Source organism: Lithobates pipiens, unplaced genomic scaffold, assembly GCF_037356315.1.
Source record: "Lithobates pipiens isolate NorthernLeopardFrog02 unplaced genomic scaffold, aLitPip1_a1.2 Scaffold_22, whole genome shotgun sequence".
NCBI classification, from domain to species: domain Eukaryota; kingdom Metazoa; phylum Chordata; class Amphibia; order Anura; family Ranidae; genus Lithobates; species Lithobates pipiens.
The window spans coordinates 1,891,098-1,911,218 of record NW_027507784.1 but is presented as its reverse complement, the minus strand read 5'-3'; the positions used below and the strand labels follow the sequence as shown (position 1 = coordinate 1,911,218).

Genomic DNA, 20,121 nt, shown 5'->3' with positions numbered 1-20,121 from the left:
TAAAAAACTGATAAAATCTAGATTTGGATTTACTGCTTGTGTTGCTTTTATCTGTCTCCTAGGTTCTCCTAGTGCACTTGTAGTGCCAAGTGGTTTTCACATTATTTAAATAACACCCATTGTCACTGTAAACACCAACTTAATACACAAAGTGTTATCGGGCACTGGAAGAAGAAGCCACACATTGTTGAGTAGAAAGTCTTTTACTCTTGCCTTCATCAGACCAGTTGATCTTCCCTTCATCAGACGGGGTGAAGTCACCCCTGTAAAAGCCAAATTTAGAAGATGCCCACAAATTGTGAGTCAAAATGGGGATTTCCTTTCTGATCCCAAACCTCCTGTCAACATGTGCTATGGGGGATCAATGGACGTGTTTTGGGGGTGCAACCCCTTCCTCTCACCTACATAGTTACATAGTTAGGTTGAATAAAGACACCAGTCCATCCAGTTCAACCTGAGTGTCTACAATTGCCCCTATCTCTGTACATTGCACACTCACATCTGTGCCTACCCTCAAGGGGGCCACAAGCCAAGGTCCCCATTTATATACTAGGGCCAGTGTTGGACAGAAGCCCATTAACCTACCTGCATGTCTTTGGAGTGTGGGAGGAAACTGGATTACCCAGAGGAAACCCGTGCAGGCACAGGGAGAACATGCAAACTCCAGGCAGGTAGTGTTGTGGTTGAGATTCGAACCAGCGACCCTTTTTACTGCTAGGTGAGAGTGCCAATCACTACACCACTGTGCCACCGACTACACCACTGTGCCACCCACTACACCACTGTGCCACCAACTACACCACTGTGCCACCCACTACACCACTGTGCCACCAACTACACCACTGTGCCGCCCACTACACCACTGTGCCGCCCACTACACCACTGTGCCACCCACTACACCACTGTGCCACCAACTACACCACTGTGCCACCGACTACACCACTGTGCCACCGACTACACCACTGTGCCGCTCACTACACCACTGTGCCGCCCACTACACCACTGTGCCTCCCACTACACCACTGTGCCGCTCACTACACCACTGTGCCACCCACTACACCACTGTGCCACCGACTACACCACTGTGCCACCGACTACACCACTGTGCCACCGACTACACCACTGTGCCACCGACTACACCACTGTGCCACCGACTACACCACTGTGCCACCCACTACACCACTGTGCCACCGACTACACCACTGTGCCACCAACTACACCACTGTGCCACCGACTACACCACTGTGCCACCCACTACACCACTGTGCCACCGACTACACCACTGTGCCACCAACTACACCACTGTGCCACCGACTACACCACTGTGCCACCGAGTACACCACTGTGCCACCGACTACACCACTGTGCCACCAACTACACCACTGTGCCACCGACTACACCACTGTGCCACCGACTACACCACTGTGCCACCGACTACACCACTGTGCCGCCCAACCTACTAGAGTTGGGAGGAAGGGGGTTGCACCCACAAAACGCGTACATTGAAATCCCCCGATGGTAGATAGCTCATGTTGACACACTGAGTGCATCTTCCAAATTTGGCTTTTAAACTGTATTAAAATTAAAACTTTAGATAACATTTAAAAAAAAAACAAAAAACAGGAATCTCTTTAGGATTTCGATTCTCCCGAGTACATCAATCATGTTCTTCAGTCTTTGTTCAATCTCCTTGTTTTTTTTTTTCTTTGATAAGGTCCAAATCCCGACTACAAGACAAATAGCTGATGCATGCCCCGGGGGTACAAAGGCTTTCTCTAATTCCAGCGGTTTCTCCAGCGTTGCCTTCCTCTTTAATTTTGTTATCAGCCAGAATAAATGGAGATTTTAATTTCTGAAAATACTCTCCTATGTGTTTTCCTTCAAATGGGACCGTTTGTTTTTTGTGAGTAGACAGGTGCATTTCAAAAATAACATGTCAAATTAACAAGGGACACCGACACCAACCCCCCTTGAGCTTTATCCAGTTGCCGACCGGCGCACGCCGATGTAGGTCGGCAGAATGGCACGGGCAGGCAAATGGGCGTACCTGTACGTCCCTTTAAATTTGCCGCCCTGCCATCGGGAGCGCGCCGGCGGCGGCGTGCTCCCGCGCTGGTCGGGACCCCCGTGAGTCCGGTCGCGGGACCCGCGGACTCGATCGCCGCGGGCATACCCGCGATCGTCTCACGGAGCGGCCGAATGAAGAAATGCCGTTGTAAACCGCATTTCTCCATTCTGCCTAGCAACTAGTGACGCTGATCTCTGCTCCACGTGATTGGAGCAGAGATCAGTGTTCACTAAATGAAAGCCCAACCCCCCCACAGTTAGTAACACACCCCTAGGAACACTTAACCCCTACACTGCCACCCACTGGTTAACCCCTTCACTGCCAGTGTCATTTACACAGGAATCACTGCATTTGTATAGAACTGATTGCTGTATAAATGACAATGGTCCCAAAAATGTGTCAAAAATGTCCGATGTGTCCGCCACAATGTCGCAGTCACAATAAAAATCGCTGATCGCCGCCATTACTAGTAAAAAAAAAAAAAAACTATTAATAAAAATGCCATAAAACTATCCCCTATTTTGTAAACACTATAACTTTTTTGCGCAAACCAATCAATAATCGCTTATTGCGATTTTTTTTTTACCAAAAATATGTAGAAGAATACGTATCGGCCTAAACTGAGGAAAAAAAATGTTTTTTTATATATAATTTTGGGGGATATTTATTATAACAAAAAGTAAAAAATAATGCGTTTTTTTTTCAAAACTGTCGCTCTATTTTCTATTTTCTACTGTCGCTGGCCGAATTTCTGATCGTGTGTACGCGGCATAACGTTGTCCTATCCAAAGAAACCTCTAGAAGGTGCTCTAAGATAAAGTCTGAACCATTGAGGGATCCAGATTCTAAGACAGAAAACAGAGCAACTTTTCAACAAATCTACGGAATGAGGAGGGAATGAGGAGGGAATGAAAAGGGAATGAGGAGGAAATGAGGAGGGAATGAGGAGGGAATGAAAAGGGAATGAGGAGGGAATGAGGAGGGAATGAAAAGGGAATGAGGAGGGAATGAAAAGGGAATGAGGAGGGAATGAGGAGGGAATGAGGAGGGAATGAAAAGGGAATGAGGAGGGAATGAGGAGGGAATGAAAAGGGAATGAGGAGGGAATGAGGAGGGAATGAGGAGGGAATGAAAAGGGAATGAGGAGGGAATGAGGAGGGAACGAAAAGGGAATGAGGAGGGAAGGTGCCCCAGTGCAGAGTGTCATGGGGGGGAGGGGGTTATAGATGAACCTTGTCTGGGAAAATCTGCCAGGAATGGTCCCCACTACCCTCTACAGTCATGGTAGGGACTCATCTTCCTCAGTCCTTAGAGGGCCAGCTTGTCATATAGAGTATAGGAGGAGAGTGAGGAGAGGAGGAGAGTGAGGAGAGGAGGAGAGTGAGGAGAGGAGGAGAGTGAGCAGGGAGGAGTGAGAGGTAAAGACACTCCTCGCTCCATCTCTCTTATGGGGGAACTCCGTCTCTCTCCTCAGAACTGCTCGGTTGGTTGGTGTGTCAGAGCGGAGTGTCAGATCCGCCATCTGGAGGCTCAGAGCTCACTGATCTTCACCATCAATGGAACTGTGACCAAAGACTGGACCACACAGGTAGGTACACTCCACACACACAGGTAGGTACACTCCACACACACAGGTAGGTACACTCCACACACACAGGTAGGTACACTCTATAAAGATAGACAGATACTCTTACAGACAGGTGAATGTTGTGGTAGATACTCTCTCTCTACACTCAGGTAGGTACACTCTCTATGTGAAAGTAGTTATTTTCTCTAAATTCAGATACATGTAGGTACAGTGTCTTCACACAAGTGGATACTCTTTCTAATCACAAGTAGATACACTCAGGTAGGTACACTCTTTACACATAAGTAGATACTCTCTCTGCACTCAGGTAGGTACACTCTCTATACACAAGTATATACTGTATTACCTCTAATCACAGGTAGGTACACTGAGGTTGGTACACTCTCCACACACAACTAGATACTCTCCCCGCAGGGGGTGAGGGGAACCTTTTGACTCCTTTACAGTAATCCCCCCAGTTCTGTATTTATCGCCCCCCCGCTGTCATCATTGTCTCTTCATCTTTCAGACGCAACAGAAGAAAATCTCCCTACAGAGCTGGGCAGAGATCGTATACGATCCCCGGACCTACCATCAGAGCCAACACTACACCCGAGCCCAGGTACCATCCATCCATCCATGTATGGACCAGTACTTCCCCATCCATTCATCTACCCATCCATCCATCCATCCTTCCATGTATGGACCAGTACTTCTCCATCCATTCATCTACCCATCCATCCATCCATCCATCCATGTATGGACCAGTACTTCCCCATCCATTCATCTACCCATCCATCCATGTATGGACCAGTACTTCCCCATCCATTCATCTACCCATCCATCCATCCATCCATCCATGTATGGACCAGTACTTCTCCATCCATTCATCTACCCATCCATCCATCCATGTATGGACCAGTACTTCTCCATCCATTCCTCTACCCATCCATCCATCCATGTATGGACCAGTGCTTCTCCATCCATTCCTCTACCCATCCATCCATCCATGTATGGACCAGTACTTCTCCATCCATTCCTCTACCCATCCATCCATCCATGTATGGACCAGTGCTTCTCCATCCATTCCTCTACCCATCCATCCATCCATGTATGGACCAGTACTTCTCCATCCATTCATCTACCCATCCATCCATCCATCCATCCATGTATGGACCAGTACTTCCCCATCCATTCATCTACCCATCCATCCATGTATGGACCAGTACTTCCCCATCCATTCATCTACCCATCCATCCATCCATCCATGTATGGACCAGTACTTCTCCATCCATTCCTCTACCCATCCATCCATCCATGTATGGACCAGTACTTCTCCATCCATTCCTCTACCCATCCATCCATCCATGTATGGACCAGTACTTCTCCATCCATTCCTCTACCCATCCATCCATCCATGTATGGACCAGTACTTCTCCATCCATTCATCTACCTATCCATCCATCCATGTATGGACCAGTACTTCTCCATCCATTCCTCTACCCATCCATCCATCCATCCATCCATGTATGGACCAGTACTTCTCCATCCATTCATCTACCCATCCATCCATCCATCCATGTATGGACCAGTACTTCTCCATCCATTCATCTACCCATCCATCCATCCATGTATGGACCAGTACTTCTCCATCCATTCATCTACCCATCCATCCATCCATGTATGGACCAGTACTTCTCCATCCATTCATCTACCCATCCATCCATCCATGTATGGACCAGTACTTCTCCATCCATTCATCTACCCATCCATCCATCCATCCATCCATGTATGGACCAGTACTTCTCCATCCATTCATCTACCCATCCATCCATCCATGTATGGACCAGTACTTCTCCATCCATTCCTCTACCCATCCATCCATCCATCCATCCATCCATCCATGTATGGACCAGTACTTCTCCATCCATTCATCTACCCATCCATCCATCCATGTATGGACCATTACTTCTCCATCCATTCCTCTACCCATCCATCCATCCATCCATCCATGTATGGACCAGTACTTCTCCATCCATTCCTCTACCCATCCATCCATCCACCCATCCATGTATGGACCAGTACTTCTCCATCCATTCATCTACCCATCCATCCATCCATGTATGGACCAGTACTTCTCCATCCATTCATCTACCCATCCATCCATCCATCCATGTATGGACCAGTACTTCTCCATCCATTCATCTACCCATCCATCCATCCATGTATGGACCAGTACTTCTCCATCCATTCCTCTACCCATCCATCCATCCATCCATCCATCCATCCATGTATGGACCAGTACTTCTCCATCCATTCATCTACCCATCCATCCATCCATGTATGGACCATTACTTCTCCATCCATTCCTCTACCCATCCATCCATCCATCCATCCATGTATGGACCAGTACTTCTCCATCCATTCCTCTACCCATCCATCCATCCACCCATCCATGTATGGACCAGTACTTCTCCATCCATTCATCTACCCATCCATCCATCTACACATCCATCCATCCATAGATCCATCCACCCATGTAAAAAACAGTACCCCCCCCCCCCCCCCCAATTCATCCATCCATCAATCTATCCTTATATAAACTAGTGCGCCTTCACCCACCAATCCATCCATCCATCCATCCATCCATCTATTCCGGAGGCATTTTTTGCAGAGCAGTGCTCTTGTACACGAGGGTTCTGATAGCTGAAGTATACTATGGGCATTACTCCAAATCACTTTTTGACACAATTTTTGTTTTTTGGAGTAATTTCTCACTCTGAATACCTGGAATACAGCCCCCCCCCCCCCCCGATGTCCCAGACTCCTCTTGTTTCCTGACACCTGTGCTCTGTATTATTACTGTTCTCTCATCTCTTGCAGGCTCAGACAGTTCTGGAGGTTCTGGAGGAGTATAATTACCTTCCTATAATAGTCGGGAGCAGTGTGGGGGGTTTGGTTCTTCTGGCCCTGATAATAGCCGCACTATACATGGTAAGTGTTCAGGGGAGGGTGGTGATAGGTGGGGAAATATTAATTTTGTTTTTGCCTAAATGATCATTCCATACACTGACTGCCAAGGGCCGCAGCCTCCCTCTGGGTGTTCCACCATGGCCTCCCTCTGGGTGATCCACCATGGCCTCCCTCTGGGTGATCCACCATGGCCTCCCTCTGGGTGATCCACCATGGCCTCCCTCTGGGTGATCCACCATGGCCTCCCTCTGGGTGTTTCACCGTGGCCTCCCTCTGGGTGTTCCACCATGGCCTCCCTCTGGGTGATCCACCATGGCCTACCTCTGGGTGTTCCACCATGGCCTCCCTCTGGGTGTTTCACCATGGCCTCCCTCTGGGTGATCCACGTGGCCTCCCTCTGGGTGATCCACCGTGGCCTCCCTCTGGGTGATCCACCGTGGCCTCCCTCTGGGTGATCCACCGTGGCCTCCCTCTGGGTGATCCACCGTGGCCTCCCTCTGGGTGATCCACCGTGGCCTCCCTCTGGGTGTTCCACCGTGGCCTCCCTCTGGGTGTTCCACCGTGGCCTCCCTCTGGGTGTTCCACCGTGGCCTCCCTCTGGGTGTTCCACCGTGGCCTCCCTCTGGGTGTTCCACCACGGCCTCCCTCTGGGTGTTCCACCACGGCCTCCCTCTGGGTGTTCCACGATGGCCTCCCTCTGGGTGTTCCACGATGGCCTCCCTCTGGGTGTTCCACGATGGCCTCCCTCTGGGTGTTCCACGATGGCCTCCCTCTGGGTGTTCCACGATGGCCTCCCTCTGGGTGTTCCACCACGGCCTCCCTCTGGGTGTTCCACCACGGCTTCCCTCTGGGTGTTCCACCATGGCCTCCCTCTGGGTGTTCCACGATGGCCTCCCTCTGGGTGTTCCACCACGGCCTCCCTCTGGGTGTTCCACCACGGCCTCCCTCTGGGTGTTCCACCATGGCCTCCCTCTGGGTGTTCCACCACGGCCTCCCTCTGGGTGTTCCACCATGGCCTCCCTCTGGGTGTTCCACCATGGCCTCCCTCTGGGTGATCCACCACGGCCTCCCTCTGGGTGTTCCACCATGGCCTCCCTCTAGGTGTTTCACCAGGGCCTCCCTCTGGGTGTTCCACCATGGCCTCCCTCTGGGTGATCCACCATGGCCTCCCTCTGGGTGTTTCACCAGGGCCTCCCTCTGGGTGTTCCACCATGGTCTCCCTCTGGGTGTTCCACCATGGTCTCCCTCTGGGTGATCCACCATGGCCTCCTTCTGGATGTTCTCATTAGCTTTTCCCTCTCCTTCCTTCTTCAACCTCTAATTCCTAGATGTCTCCTACTTTTCCCAGCACCATTTGTGTCCTCCCATGGTCCACCTATACTTCTTCTTCCTTCAATCCCCAGATGTCTCCTACCTTCCTCAGTGCCACCCGTGTATGTCCACCCTTGGCCTACCTACTGTATACTTCTCCTTCCTTCAATCCCCAGATGTCTCCTACCTTCCTCAGTGCCACCTGTGTATGTCCACCCTTGGCCTACCTACTGTATACTTCTCCTGACTTCAATTCCCAGATGTCTCCTGTCTTCCCCAGTGCCATCTGTGTATGTCCTCCCGCGGCTTACCTAGACTTTTCCTGCCTCCAATTCCCAGATGTCTCCTACCTTCCCCAGTGCCATCTGTGTATGTCTTCCAATGGCTTACCTAGACTTTTCCTGCCTCCAATTCCCAGATGTCTCCTGCCTTCCCCAGTGCCATCTGTGTATGTCTTCCCATAATCTACCTATACTTTTTCTGCCTTTAATTCCCAGATGTTATCTACCTTCCCCAGTGCCATCCTTGTAAGTCCTCCCATAGCCTACCTATATTTCTCCTGCCTCCAATTCCCAGATGTCTCCTACCTTCCCTAGGCCATTTGTGTATCTCGTTCCATAGTCTACCTACAGTATACTTCTACTGCCTCCTATTCCCAGATGTCTCCTGCCTTCCCCATTGTCATCTGTGTGTGTCCTCCCATAGCCGCCTACCTATACTTCTCCTGCCTCTAATTCTCAGATGTCTCCTACCTGTCAGAAACCCTGAATAAGTCAGAGACAGAAGTACAGTTAAATCACACTTGTTTAATAATAAAAGTAAATAGAACAAACGTAGTCAAAACATAGCCAAAGTTTGGTAACCAAAACAGATAGTCAGACAAGCCAGAAAGTCAGGAAGCCAGGAATCAGCGTAGTGGAACAGCAAGCAGGATCTGGAGCCAGAAGGAATGTCGGCCAAGCAAGTTTTCAACAGGAGCACAGGAGAAAAAAGTCTCTGTGATGTTGACCAAGGCGAAGGCAGAGATCATCTGGGCTGGACAGGTTAAGTAAGCAGGACTGACGAGCAGGATATAATCAACAGGTGAGTCACTGTGGAAAGATAGGAGCTGGAAATTAGCCGACAGCTGAGCGGCCAGCTCAGAAAAGGAAGGGCTGACAGTACCCCTTCCTCAACAACCCCTCCCCCTTAGAGGGCCACCAGGCTTGAGGGGAAAATATCTATGGAAATCATGGAGGAGGACAGGGGCATGTACGTCCGAGGATGAGACCCAAGAGCGTTCCTCCGGACCGTATCCCTTCCAATGCACCAGGTAAGGTATACGCCCACTGAACCTACGAGAGTGGCAACGAGGGGGTAAAGCGGTTGCAGACCATAGGTTTTAATAAGGAGACATGAAATACATTTGAGATACGCATATTAGAAGGAAGGTCTAACGGGTAAGCCACTGGGTTAATCCTGCGGATAATACGGAAAGGTCCAATAAAATGAGGGGCAAACTTCAGTGAGGGAACACGAAGCCGGAGGTTGTGAGATGACAGCCAGACCCCGTCCCCAACCTGGTAGGAAGGTGCAGGCAGGCGTCTGCGGTCAGCATGGAGTCTGTACCTATCATTAGCATGACGCAAAGCCTCCTGGACTTGTACCCAAGTGGAACGAAGACCACGGAGATGCTCCTCTAACGCAGGAATACTCTGCGGAACAAACGAGTCAGACAACACGGAAGGTTGGAAACCATAATTCACCATAAATGGAGACAATCGGGAGGCAGAATTCAAGGCACTGTTGTGAGCAAACTCCGCCCAAGGTAAGAGGTCAGACCAGTTGTTATGATGGTCAGAAATATAGCAACGTAGGAATTGCTCCAAGGACTGATTGGCTCGTTCTGTGGCCCCATTAGACTGCGGGTGATACGCAGAGGAGAAAGCGGAATTCCCAACTGTGTGCAAAATGCTCGCCAGAACCGGGAGACAAACTGGCTACTCCTGTCCCAGACAATCACCTTGGGTAGCCCATGTAAGCGAAAGATCTCCTGAGCAAAAATGGAAGCCAGTTCCTTAGAGGTGGGCAACTTCTTAAGTGGAATACAATGAGACATTTTCGAGAACCAGTCAACCACCATAAGGATAACTGTGTTGCCCTGACAGTTGGGTAACTCCACAATGAAATCCATACACAGGTGGATCTGGGGCCTCTCTCCATTGGGTATGGGTTGTAGGAGGCCTACTGAAAGGTTTCGTGGAGTCTTACCCTGAGCACACACGGGACAGGGAGTTAAGAAGGCAGTAACATCAGCACGTAGACTAGGCCACCAGAATTGTTGTGAAATGGCCCAAAAGAGTTGATTCTTCTCAGGATGGCCAGCTGCCTTGAGAGAATGGTAAATCTGAAGCACTGCAGTACGGAGACTCTCTGGGACAAAGCAGCAGTCACAAGGTTTATCAGGAGGAGCATGGACCTGAGCAGCAAGAATTTTGTCACCCAAAGGAGAAGTGAGACTGGTGCGAACCATAGCCAAGATACGATCAGGAGGAATCACAGGAACCGAAACCGACTCCATCTTGGAAGTGGACGAAAATTGGCAGGACAAAGCGTCAGCCCTTACATTCATAGTATCGGGTAAGAATGAGAAAATGTAATTGAAACTTGACAAGAAAATAGCCCATCGCGCCCTTCTGGGAGAGAGTCGCTTAGCCTCAGACAAGAATGTGAGATTCTTATGGTCAGTAAGAATAAGAACGGGCACAGTGGTACCTTCAAGGAGATGTCTCCATTCTTTCAGGGCTAAAATGATCGCCAACATCTCTCTGTCACCAATCTCGTAATTGCACTCAGCAGGTGACAATTTCTTGGAAAAGTAACCACACGGATGCATAGCGCTCTCAGAGTTAGGACGTTGAGACAGAAGGGTGCCAACTCCAGTCTCAGAAGCATCAACTTCTAGGATAAAAGGCAACGTAGGATCAGGATGTGCCAACACAGGAGCAGAAACAAAGGCAGCCTTGAAAGTCTCAAAGGCCTTAATGGACTCCGGAGACCAACTCTGTGGGTTACCGTCCTTTCTGGTCATATCAGTCAGGGGCTTGACCAGAGACGAGAAGTTACGAATAAACTTCCGATAATAGTTGGCAAAGCCAAGAAAACGCTGCAGAAGACGTAAACCCACGGGTCAAGGCCACTGTAGAACTGCCGAAAGTTTCTTTGGGTCCATCAAAAAACCAGCAGTGGAAATGACATAGCCCAGGAATGTAACCTGTTCACGATGGAACTCGCACTTCTCCAGTTTACAATAGAGATTCTCTCTTAGTTTCTGAAGCACACAACAGACATCTGTGTGGTGGCTCTCCAGGGACTTGGAAAATATGAGGATATCATCGAGATAAACCACCACACATAACTGCAACAAATCTCAGAGGACACCGTTAATAAATTCCTGAAAGACTGCCAGAGCGTTACAAAGGCCAAATGGCATCACAAGGTACACCTAATGGCCTGTTCTGGTATTAAACGCAGTTTTCCACTCATCGCCCTCCTTAACCCTCACGAGATTGTATGCCCCTCTCAAATCAAGCTTCGTAAAAAACGTTGCTCCCTTGAGACAGCCAAATAACTCCATAATCAACACAATCAGATAAGCATTCTTAATCGTGAAACGATTGAGACCCCTATAATCTATACAAGGTTTCAGTTCACCACTCTTCTTCTTCACAAAGAAGAAACCAGCACCAGCAATAGATGAGGATTTGCGGATGAAACCTCGAGAAAGTGCATCTGCAACATACTCCTCCATGGCCTTATCCTCCAAGACCGACAAAGGGTAAACCCGGCCACGAGGGGGCATGGCACCAGGTTGAAGGTCAATATTACCAACAAGTGGATTGACTGCATCTTCTGAATTCATGGCATTCGCTTACTGTCAGAAACCATGAATCAGACCGAGACAGACGTACAGTTAAATCACACTTGTTTAGTTATAAAAGTAAATAGAACAAACGTAGTCAAAACATAGGCAAAGTTCGGTAACCGTAACGGATAGTCAGACAAGCCAGGAAGTCAGGAAGCCAGGAATCAGCGTAGTAGAAAGGGCAAGCAGGATCTGGAGCCAGAAGGAATGTCAGCCAAGCAAGTCTTTAACAGGCGCCCAGGAGAAAGTCTCTGTGATGTTGACCAAGGCGAAGGCAGAGATCTTTTGGGACGGCTTAAGTATCATCAACAGGTGAGCCACTGTGGAGAAATAGGAGCTGGCAATTAGAGAACAGCTGAGCGGCCCAGCTCGGAGAAGGAAGGGCTGACAGTACCCCTTCCTCAACAACCCCTCCCCCTTGGAGGACCACCAGGCTTGAGGGGAAAATGTCTATGGAAATCATGGAGGAGGACAGGGGCATGTACGTCCGAGGATGAGACCCAAGAGCGTTCCTCCGGACCATACACTTTCCAATGCCCACAGAACCTACGAGAGTGGCAACGAGGTGGTAAAGCGGTTGCAGACCATAGGTTTTAATAAGGATACATGAGTCCAGCCCTGACACTACCTCAACTCAATGCCATCTGTGTATCTTCACCCATAGCCTGCCCATATGTCTACTTCCTCCTGCTTTGTCTTTTCTAACAATTATGAAGCATTGTCTCTCAGACCACCATCCAGATCCATATACTACAGGTTGTCCAACTGTTCTGCTCAGTGCTTCCCTGGACCTTTAAGTTCCAATGTTAGAGATTAATTGAGAGATGGTAACCATAGATGATGGTTGGAGTAGAATGGTACTGTTTTTTTTTTTTTTAGGGGTCCCCTTTATCCCCAGTCTACACCATGACTTCTTATTCTCTATGAAGGAGTTCCAACAATGCTGTGAGTAGAGGTTGAGCCCTGGAGTTCTTGTGGGGCTTGATGTAAAAGGGAGTGTGATGTTGGCTGGCCAAGGTCCTGCTGCCTCCCGATGCCCCAGCGCAACACATGAACACCTGCTAGTCAGGAGTCTCCATACTTCCTAGTCAAGGCCTCAAATACTTGGAGCGCCCCTTATCTCTACTCTGCCCCATGTCTTGTTATTTAATTTCAAGGAGTTCCAGCAGTGCTGCCAGTAGAGGTAGATCTCCCGAGTTCCTGTGGGGCTGGAGGTTAAGGGAAACATGGTGTAGGTTGGCCAAAATACCGGTGCCTCCTGATGCCTCTGCAGAACACTTGAACATGTGCTAGTCAGGGATCTCCATACCCCCTGGGCAAAGCCTCAAATCATAAGTGTTGGAGGTCCCCTATTCCTAGTCTGCCCCATGACTTGTTATTGTGTATGATGGAGTTCTAGGAGTGCTTCCAGTAGAGGTTGATCCCTGGAGTTCCTGTGGGGCTGGAGGTAAAAGAAAACAAGATGTTGCCCAAAGTCCTGATGCCCCAGCAGAATACTTAAACACCTGCTAGGTGTGGTATGGGGTCTCCATACCTCCTGGGAAAGACCTCAAATGCTTGGGGCCCCCCCTATCCCTTGTCTGCTCCATGACTTGTTATTGTGTATGAAGGAGTTCCAGCAGTGCTACCAGTAGAGGGCGATCCCTGTGGGGCTGAAGGTAAATGGGAATGTGGTGTGGGTTGGCTAAAGTCCTGATGCTCCAGCACAATACTTGAACACCTGCTAGGTGTGGTATGGGGTCTCCATACCTCCAGGGCAAAGCCTCAAACAAACGACTCCCCATTGTGGGAGGGGCAGAGATACAAACTACTGCAGGAAATGTCATCATTGTGGGAGGGGCAGAGACACAACCTACCGCAGGGAAATCTCCCCATTGTGGGAGGGTTATGCCGCGTACACACGATCAGATTGTCCGGCGTACTTAGTCCGCCGAAACGCATTTCAGCGGACAATTCGATCATTTGTGGGCTTCAGCGGACTTTTCCAGCGTGAAGTCCGGTGGACTAAGAAAGTATTTTTGCACTCCAATCTTTCCGCCAGACTTGGGTTTCAGCGGACAATACGTTCGTCAGTATGCTAGTCCGGCGGACTAAGAATGACGCATGCTCAGAAGCAAGTACGAAAAAGGAAGCTATTGGCTACTGGCTGTACGTCATCGCGCTAGCCAACGCCGGACTTTCTGTGTGTCCAAGTCCGTTCGGTAGAAAGTCCGCCGGATTATCCGTCGGATTGTATGTCGGACTAAGTACGCCGGACAATTCGATTGTGTGTATGCGGCATTAGAGACACAACTACCTCGGGGAGTTCTCATCCTTGTGGGAGGGGCAGAGACACAAAATACTGGAGGGAAATCTCCCCATTGTGGGAGGGGCAGAGACACAAACTACTGGAGGGAAATCTCCCCATTGTGGGAGGGGCAGAGACACAAAATACTGGAGGGAAATCTCCCCATTGTGGGAGGGGCAGAGACACAAACTACTGGAGGGAAATCTCCCCATTGTGGGAGGGGCAGAGACACAAAATACTGGAGGGAAATCTCATCATTGTGGGAGGGGCAGAGACACAAAATACTGGAGGGAAATCTCATCATTGTGGGAGGGGCAGAGACACAAAATACTGGAGGGAAATCTCATCATTGTGGGAGGGGCAGAGACACAAACTACTGGAGGGAAATCTCATCATTGTGGGAGGGGCAAAGACACAAACTACTGCAGGGAAATCTCCTCATTGTGGGAGAGGCAGAGACACAAAATACTGGAGGGAAATCTCCCCATTGTGGGAGGGGCGGAGACACAAAATACTGCAGGGAAATCTCCTCATTGTGGGAGGGGCGGAGACACAAAATACTGGAGGGAAATCTCCCCATTGTGGGAGGGGCAGAGACACAAAATACTGCAGGGAAATCTCCTCATTGTGGGAGGGGCAGAGACACAAAATACTGGAGGGAAATCTCATCATTGTGGGAGGGGCAGAGACACAAAATACTGGAGGGAAATCTCCCCATTGTGGGAGGGGCAGAGACACAAAATACTGGAGGGAAATCTCATCATTGTGGGAGGGGCAGAGACACAAAATACTGGAGGGAAATCTCATCATTGTGGGAGGGGCAGAGACACAAAATACTGGAGGGAAATCTCATCATTGTGGGAGGGGCAGAGACACAAAATACTGGAGGGAAATCTCATCATTGTGGGAGGGGCAGAGACACAAAATACTGGAGGGAAATCTCATCATTGTGGGAGGGGCAGAGACACAAAATACTGGAGGGAAATCTCATCATTGTGGGAGGGGCAGAGACACAAACTACTGGAGGGAAATCTCATCATTGTGGGAGGGGCAGAGACACAAAATACTGGAGGGAAATCTCATCATTGTGGGAGGGGCAGAGACACAAAATACTGGAGGGAAATCTCCCCATTGTGGGAGGGGCAGAGACACAAACTACTGGACGGAAATCTCCCCATTGTGGGAGGGGCAGAGACACAAAATACTGGAGGGAAATCTCCCCATTGTGGGAGGGGCAGAGACACAAAATACTGGAGGGAAATCTCCCCATTGTGGGAGGGGCAGAGACACAAAATACTGGAGGGAAATCTCATCATTGTGGGAGGGGCAGAGACACAAAATACTGGAGGGAAATCTCATCATTGTGGGAGGGGCAGAGACACAAAATACTGGAGGGAAATCTCCCCATTGTGGGAGGGGAAGTGACACAAACTACTGCAGGAAATCTCCTCATTGTGGGAGGGGCAGAGACACAAACTACTGGGGGAAATCTCCTCATTGTGGGAGAGGCAGAGACACAAAATACTGGAGGGAAATCTCCCCATTGTGGGAGGGGCAGAGACACAAAATACTGGAGGGAAATCTCATCATTGTGGGAGGGGCAGAGACACAAAATACTGGAGGGAAATCTCATCATTGTGGGAGGGGCAGAGACACAAACTACTGGAGGGAAATCTCCCCATTGTGGGAGGGGCAGAGACACAAAATACTGGAGGGAAATCTCATCATTGTGGGAGGGGCAGAGACACAAAATACTGGAGGGAAATCTCATCATTGTGGGAGGGGCAGAGACACAAAATACTGGAGGGAAATCTCATCATTGTGGGAGGGGCAGAGACACAAAATACTGGAGGGAAATCTCATCATTGTGGGAGGGGCAGAGACACAAAATACTGGAGGGAAATCTCATCATTGTCGGAGGGGCAGAGACACAAAATACTGGAGGGAAATCTCCCCATTGTGGGAGGGGCAGAGACACAAAATACTGGAGGGAAATCTCCCCATTGTGGGAGGGGCAGAGACACAAAATACTGGAGGGAAATCTCATCATTGTGGGAGGGGCAGAGACACAAAATACTGGAGGGAAATCTCCCCATTGTGGGAGGGGCAGAGACACAAAATACTGGAGGGAAATCTCATCATTGTGGGAGAAGCAGAGACACAAACTACTGGAGGGAAATCTCATCATTGTGGGAGGGGCAGAGACACAAAATACTGGAGGGAAATCTCCCCATTGTGGGAGGGGCAGAGACACAAACTACTGGAGGGAAATCTCCCCATTGTGGGAGGGGCAGAGACACAAAATACTGGAGGGAAATCTCATCATTGTGGGAGGGGCAGAGACACAAAATACTGGAGGGAAATCTCCCCATTGTGGGAGGGGCAGAGACACAAAATACTGGAGGGAAATCTCATCATTGTGGGAGAAGCAGAGACACAAACTACTGGAGGGAAATCTCCCCATTGTGGGAGGGGCAGAGACACAAAATACTGGAGGGAAATCTCATCATTTTTGGAGGGGCAGAGACACAAAATACTGGAGGGAAATCTCCTCATTGTGGGAGGGGCAGAGACACAAAATACTGGAGGGAAATCTCCCCATTGTGGGAGGGGCAGAGACACAAAATACTGGAGGGAAATCTCATCATTGTGGGAGGGGCAGAGACACAAAATACTGGAGGGAAATCTCATCATTGTGGGAGGGGCAGAGACACAAAATACTGGAGGGAAATCTCATCATTGTGGGAGGGGCAGAGACACAAAATACTGGAGGGAAATCTCATCATTGTGGGAGGGGCAGAGACACAAAATACTGGAGGGAAATCTCATCATTGTGGGAGGGGCAGAGACACAAAATACTGGAGGGAAATCTCATCATTGTCGGAGGGGCAGAGACACAAAATACTGGAGGGAAATCTCCCCATTGTGGGAGGGGCAGAGACACAAAATACTGGAGGGAAATCTCCCCATTGTGGGAGGGGCAGAGACACAAACTACTGGAGGGAAATCTCATCATTGTGGGAGGAGCAGAGACACAAAATACTGGAGGGAAATCTCATCATTGTGGGAGGGGCAGAGACACAAAATACTGGAGGGAAATCTCATCATTGTGGGAGGGGCAGAGACACAAAATACTGGAGGGAAATCTCCCCATTGTGGGAGGGGCAGAGACACAAACTACTGGAGGGAAATCTCCCCATTGTGGGAGGGGCAGAGACACAAACTACTGGAGGGAAATCTCCCCATTGTGGGAGGGGCAGAGACACAAAATACTGGAGGGAAATCTCATCATTGTGGGAGGGGCAGAGACACAAAATACTGGAGGGAAATCTCCCCATTGTGGGAGGGGCAGAGACACAAAATACTGGAGGGAAATCTCATCATTGTGGGAGAAGCAGAGACACAAACTACTGGAGGGAAATCTCCCCATTGTTGGAGGGGCAGAGACACAAAATACTGGAGGGAAATCTCATCATTGTGGGAGGGGCAGAGACACAAAATACTGGAGGGAAATCTCATCATTGTGGGAGGGGCAGAGACACAAAATACTGGAGGGAAATCTCATCATTGTGGGAGGGGCAAAGACACAAACTACTGCAGGGAAATCTCCTCATTGTGGGAGGGGCAGAAGCACAAAATACTGGAGGGAAATCTCCCCATTGTGGGAGGGGCAGAGACACAAACTACCGGAGGGAAATCTCCCCATTGTGGGAGGGGCAGAGACACAAACTACTGGAGGGAAATCTCCCCATTGTGGGAGGGGCAGAGACACAAAATACTGGAGGGAAATCTCATCATTGTGGGAGGGGCAGAGACACAAAATACTGGAGGGAAATCTCATCATTGTGGGAGGGGCGGAGACACAAAATACTGGAGGGAAATCTCATCATTGTGGGAAGGGCAAAGACACAAACTACTGCAGGGAAATCTCCTCATTGTGGGAGGGGCAGAGACACAAACTACTGCAGGGAAATCTCCTCATTGTGGGAGGGGCAGAGACACAAAATACTGGAGGGAAATCTCCCCATTGTGGGAGGGGCAGAGACACAAACTACTGGAGGGAAATCTCCCCATTGTGGGAGGGGCAGAGACACAAAATACTGGAGGGAAATCTCATCATTGTGGGAGGGGCAGAGACACAAAATACTGGAGGGAAATCTCATCATTGTGGGAGGGGCAGTGACACAAACTACTGCAGGAAATCTCCTCATTGTGGGAGGGGCAGAGACACAAAATACTGGAGGGAAATCTCATCATTGTGGGAGGGGCAGAGACACAAACTACTGGAGGGAAATCTCATCATTTTTGGAGGGGCAGAGACACAAAATACTGGGGGGAAATCTCCTCATTGTGGGAGGGGCAGAGACAAAAAATACTGGAGGGAAATCTCCCCATTGTGGGAGGGGCAGAGACACAAAATACTGGAGGGAAATCTCATCATTGTGGGAGGGGCAGAGACACAAAATACTGGAGGGAAATCTCATCATTGTGGGAGGGGCAGAGACACAAAATACTGGAGGGAAATCTCATCATTGTGGGAGGGGCAAAGACACAAACTACTGCAGGGAAATCTCCTCATTGTGGGAGGGGCAGAAGCACAAAATACTGGAGGGAAATCTCCCCATTGTGGGAGGGGCAGAGACACAAACTACCGGAGGGAAATCTCCCCATTGTGGGAGGGGCAGAGACACAAACTACTGGAGGGAAATCTCCCCATTGTGGGAGGGGCAGAGACACAAAATACTGGAGGGAAATCTCATCATTGTGGGAGGGGCAGAGACACAAAATACTGGAGGGAAATCTCATCATTGTGGGAGGGGCGGAGACACAAAATACTGGAGGGAAATCTCATCATTGTGGGAAGGGCAAAGACACAAACTACTGCAGGGAAATCTCCTCATTGTGGGAGGGGCAGAGACACAAAATACTGGAGGGAAATCTCCCCATTGTGGGAGGGGCAGAGACACAAACTACTGGAGGGAAATCTCCCCATTGTGGGAGGGGCAGAGACACAAAATACTGGAGGGAAATCTCATCATTGTGGGAGTGGCAGAGACACAAAATACTGGAGGGAAATCTCATCATTGTGGGAGGGGCAGTGACACAAACTACTGCAGGAAATCTCCTCATTGTGGGAGGGGCAGAGACACAAAATACTGGAGGGAAATCTCATCATTGTGGGAGGGGCAGAGACACAAAATACTGGAGGGAAATCTCATCATTGTGGGAGGGGCAGAGACACAAACTACTGGAGGGAAATCTCATCATTGTGGGAGGGGCGGAGACACAAAATACTGGAGGGAAATCTTATCATTGTGGGAGAGGCAGAGACACAAAATACTGGAGGGAAATCTCCCCATTGTGGGAGGGGCAGAGACACAAACTACTGGAGTCTCCCCATTGTGGGAGGGGCAGAGACACAAAATACTGGAGGGAAATCTCCCCATTGTGGGAGGGGAGAGACACAAAATATTGGAGGGAAATCTCCCCATTGTGGGAGGGGCAGAGACACAAAATACTGGAGGGAAATCTCATCATTGTGGGAGGGGCAGAGACACAAAATACTGGAGGGAAATCTCATCATTGTGGGAGGGGCAGAGACACAAAATACTGGAGGGAAATCTCCCCATTGTGGGAGGGGCAGTGACACAAACTACTGCAGGAAATCTCCTCATTGTGGGAGGGGCAGAGACACAAACTACTGGGGGAAATCTCCTCATTGTGGGAGAGGCAGAGACACAAAATACTGGAGGGAAATCTCCCCATTGTGGGAGGGGCAGAGACACAAAATACTGGAGGGAAATCTCATCATTGTGGGAGGGGCAGAGACACAAACTACTGGAGGGAAATCTCATCATTGTGGGAGAGGCAGAGACACAAAATACTGGAGGGAAATCTCCCCATTGTGGGAGGGGCAGAGACACAAACTACTGGAGTCTCCCCATTGTGGGAGGGGCAGAGACACAAAATACTGGAGGGAAATCTCCCCATTGTGGGAGGGGCAGAGACAC

The 20,121-nt window shown here is 49.6% G+C and overlaps 1 protein-coding gene across 1 annotated transcript in view; it reads left to right on the top strand.

Annotated features, from left to right (window-relative positions):
• LOC144000322 (integrin alpha-D-like) overlaps window positions 1-20,121 on the top strand; it is a 123,399-nt gene that overhangs the window by 97,683 nt on the left and 5,595 nt on the right. The window contains exons 27-29 of the mRNA XM_077494060.1: window positions 3,543-3,656; window positions 4,165-4,257; window positions 6,519-6,629. Of these exons, the coding sequence (XP_077350186.1) occupies window positions 3,543-3,656; window positions 4,165-4,257; window positions 6,519-6,629 (318 nt within the window). The remainder of the gene's footprint in view (window positions 1-3,542; window positions 3,657-4,164; window positions 4,258-6,518; window positions 6,630-20,121) is intronic.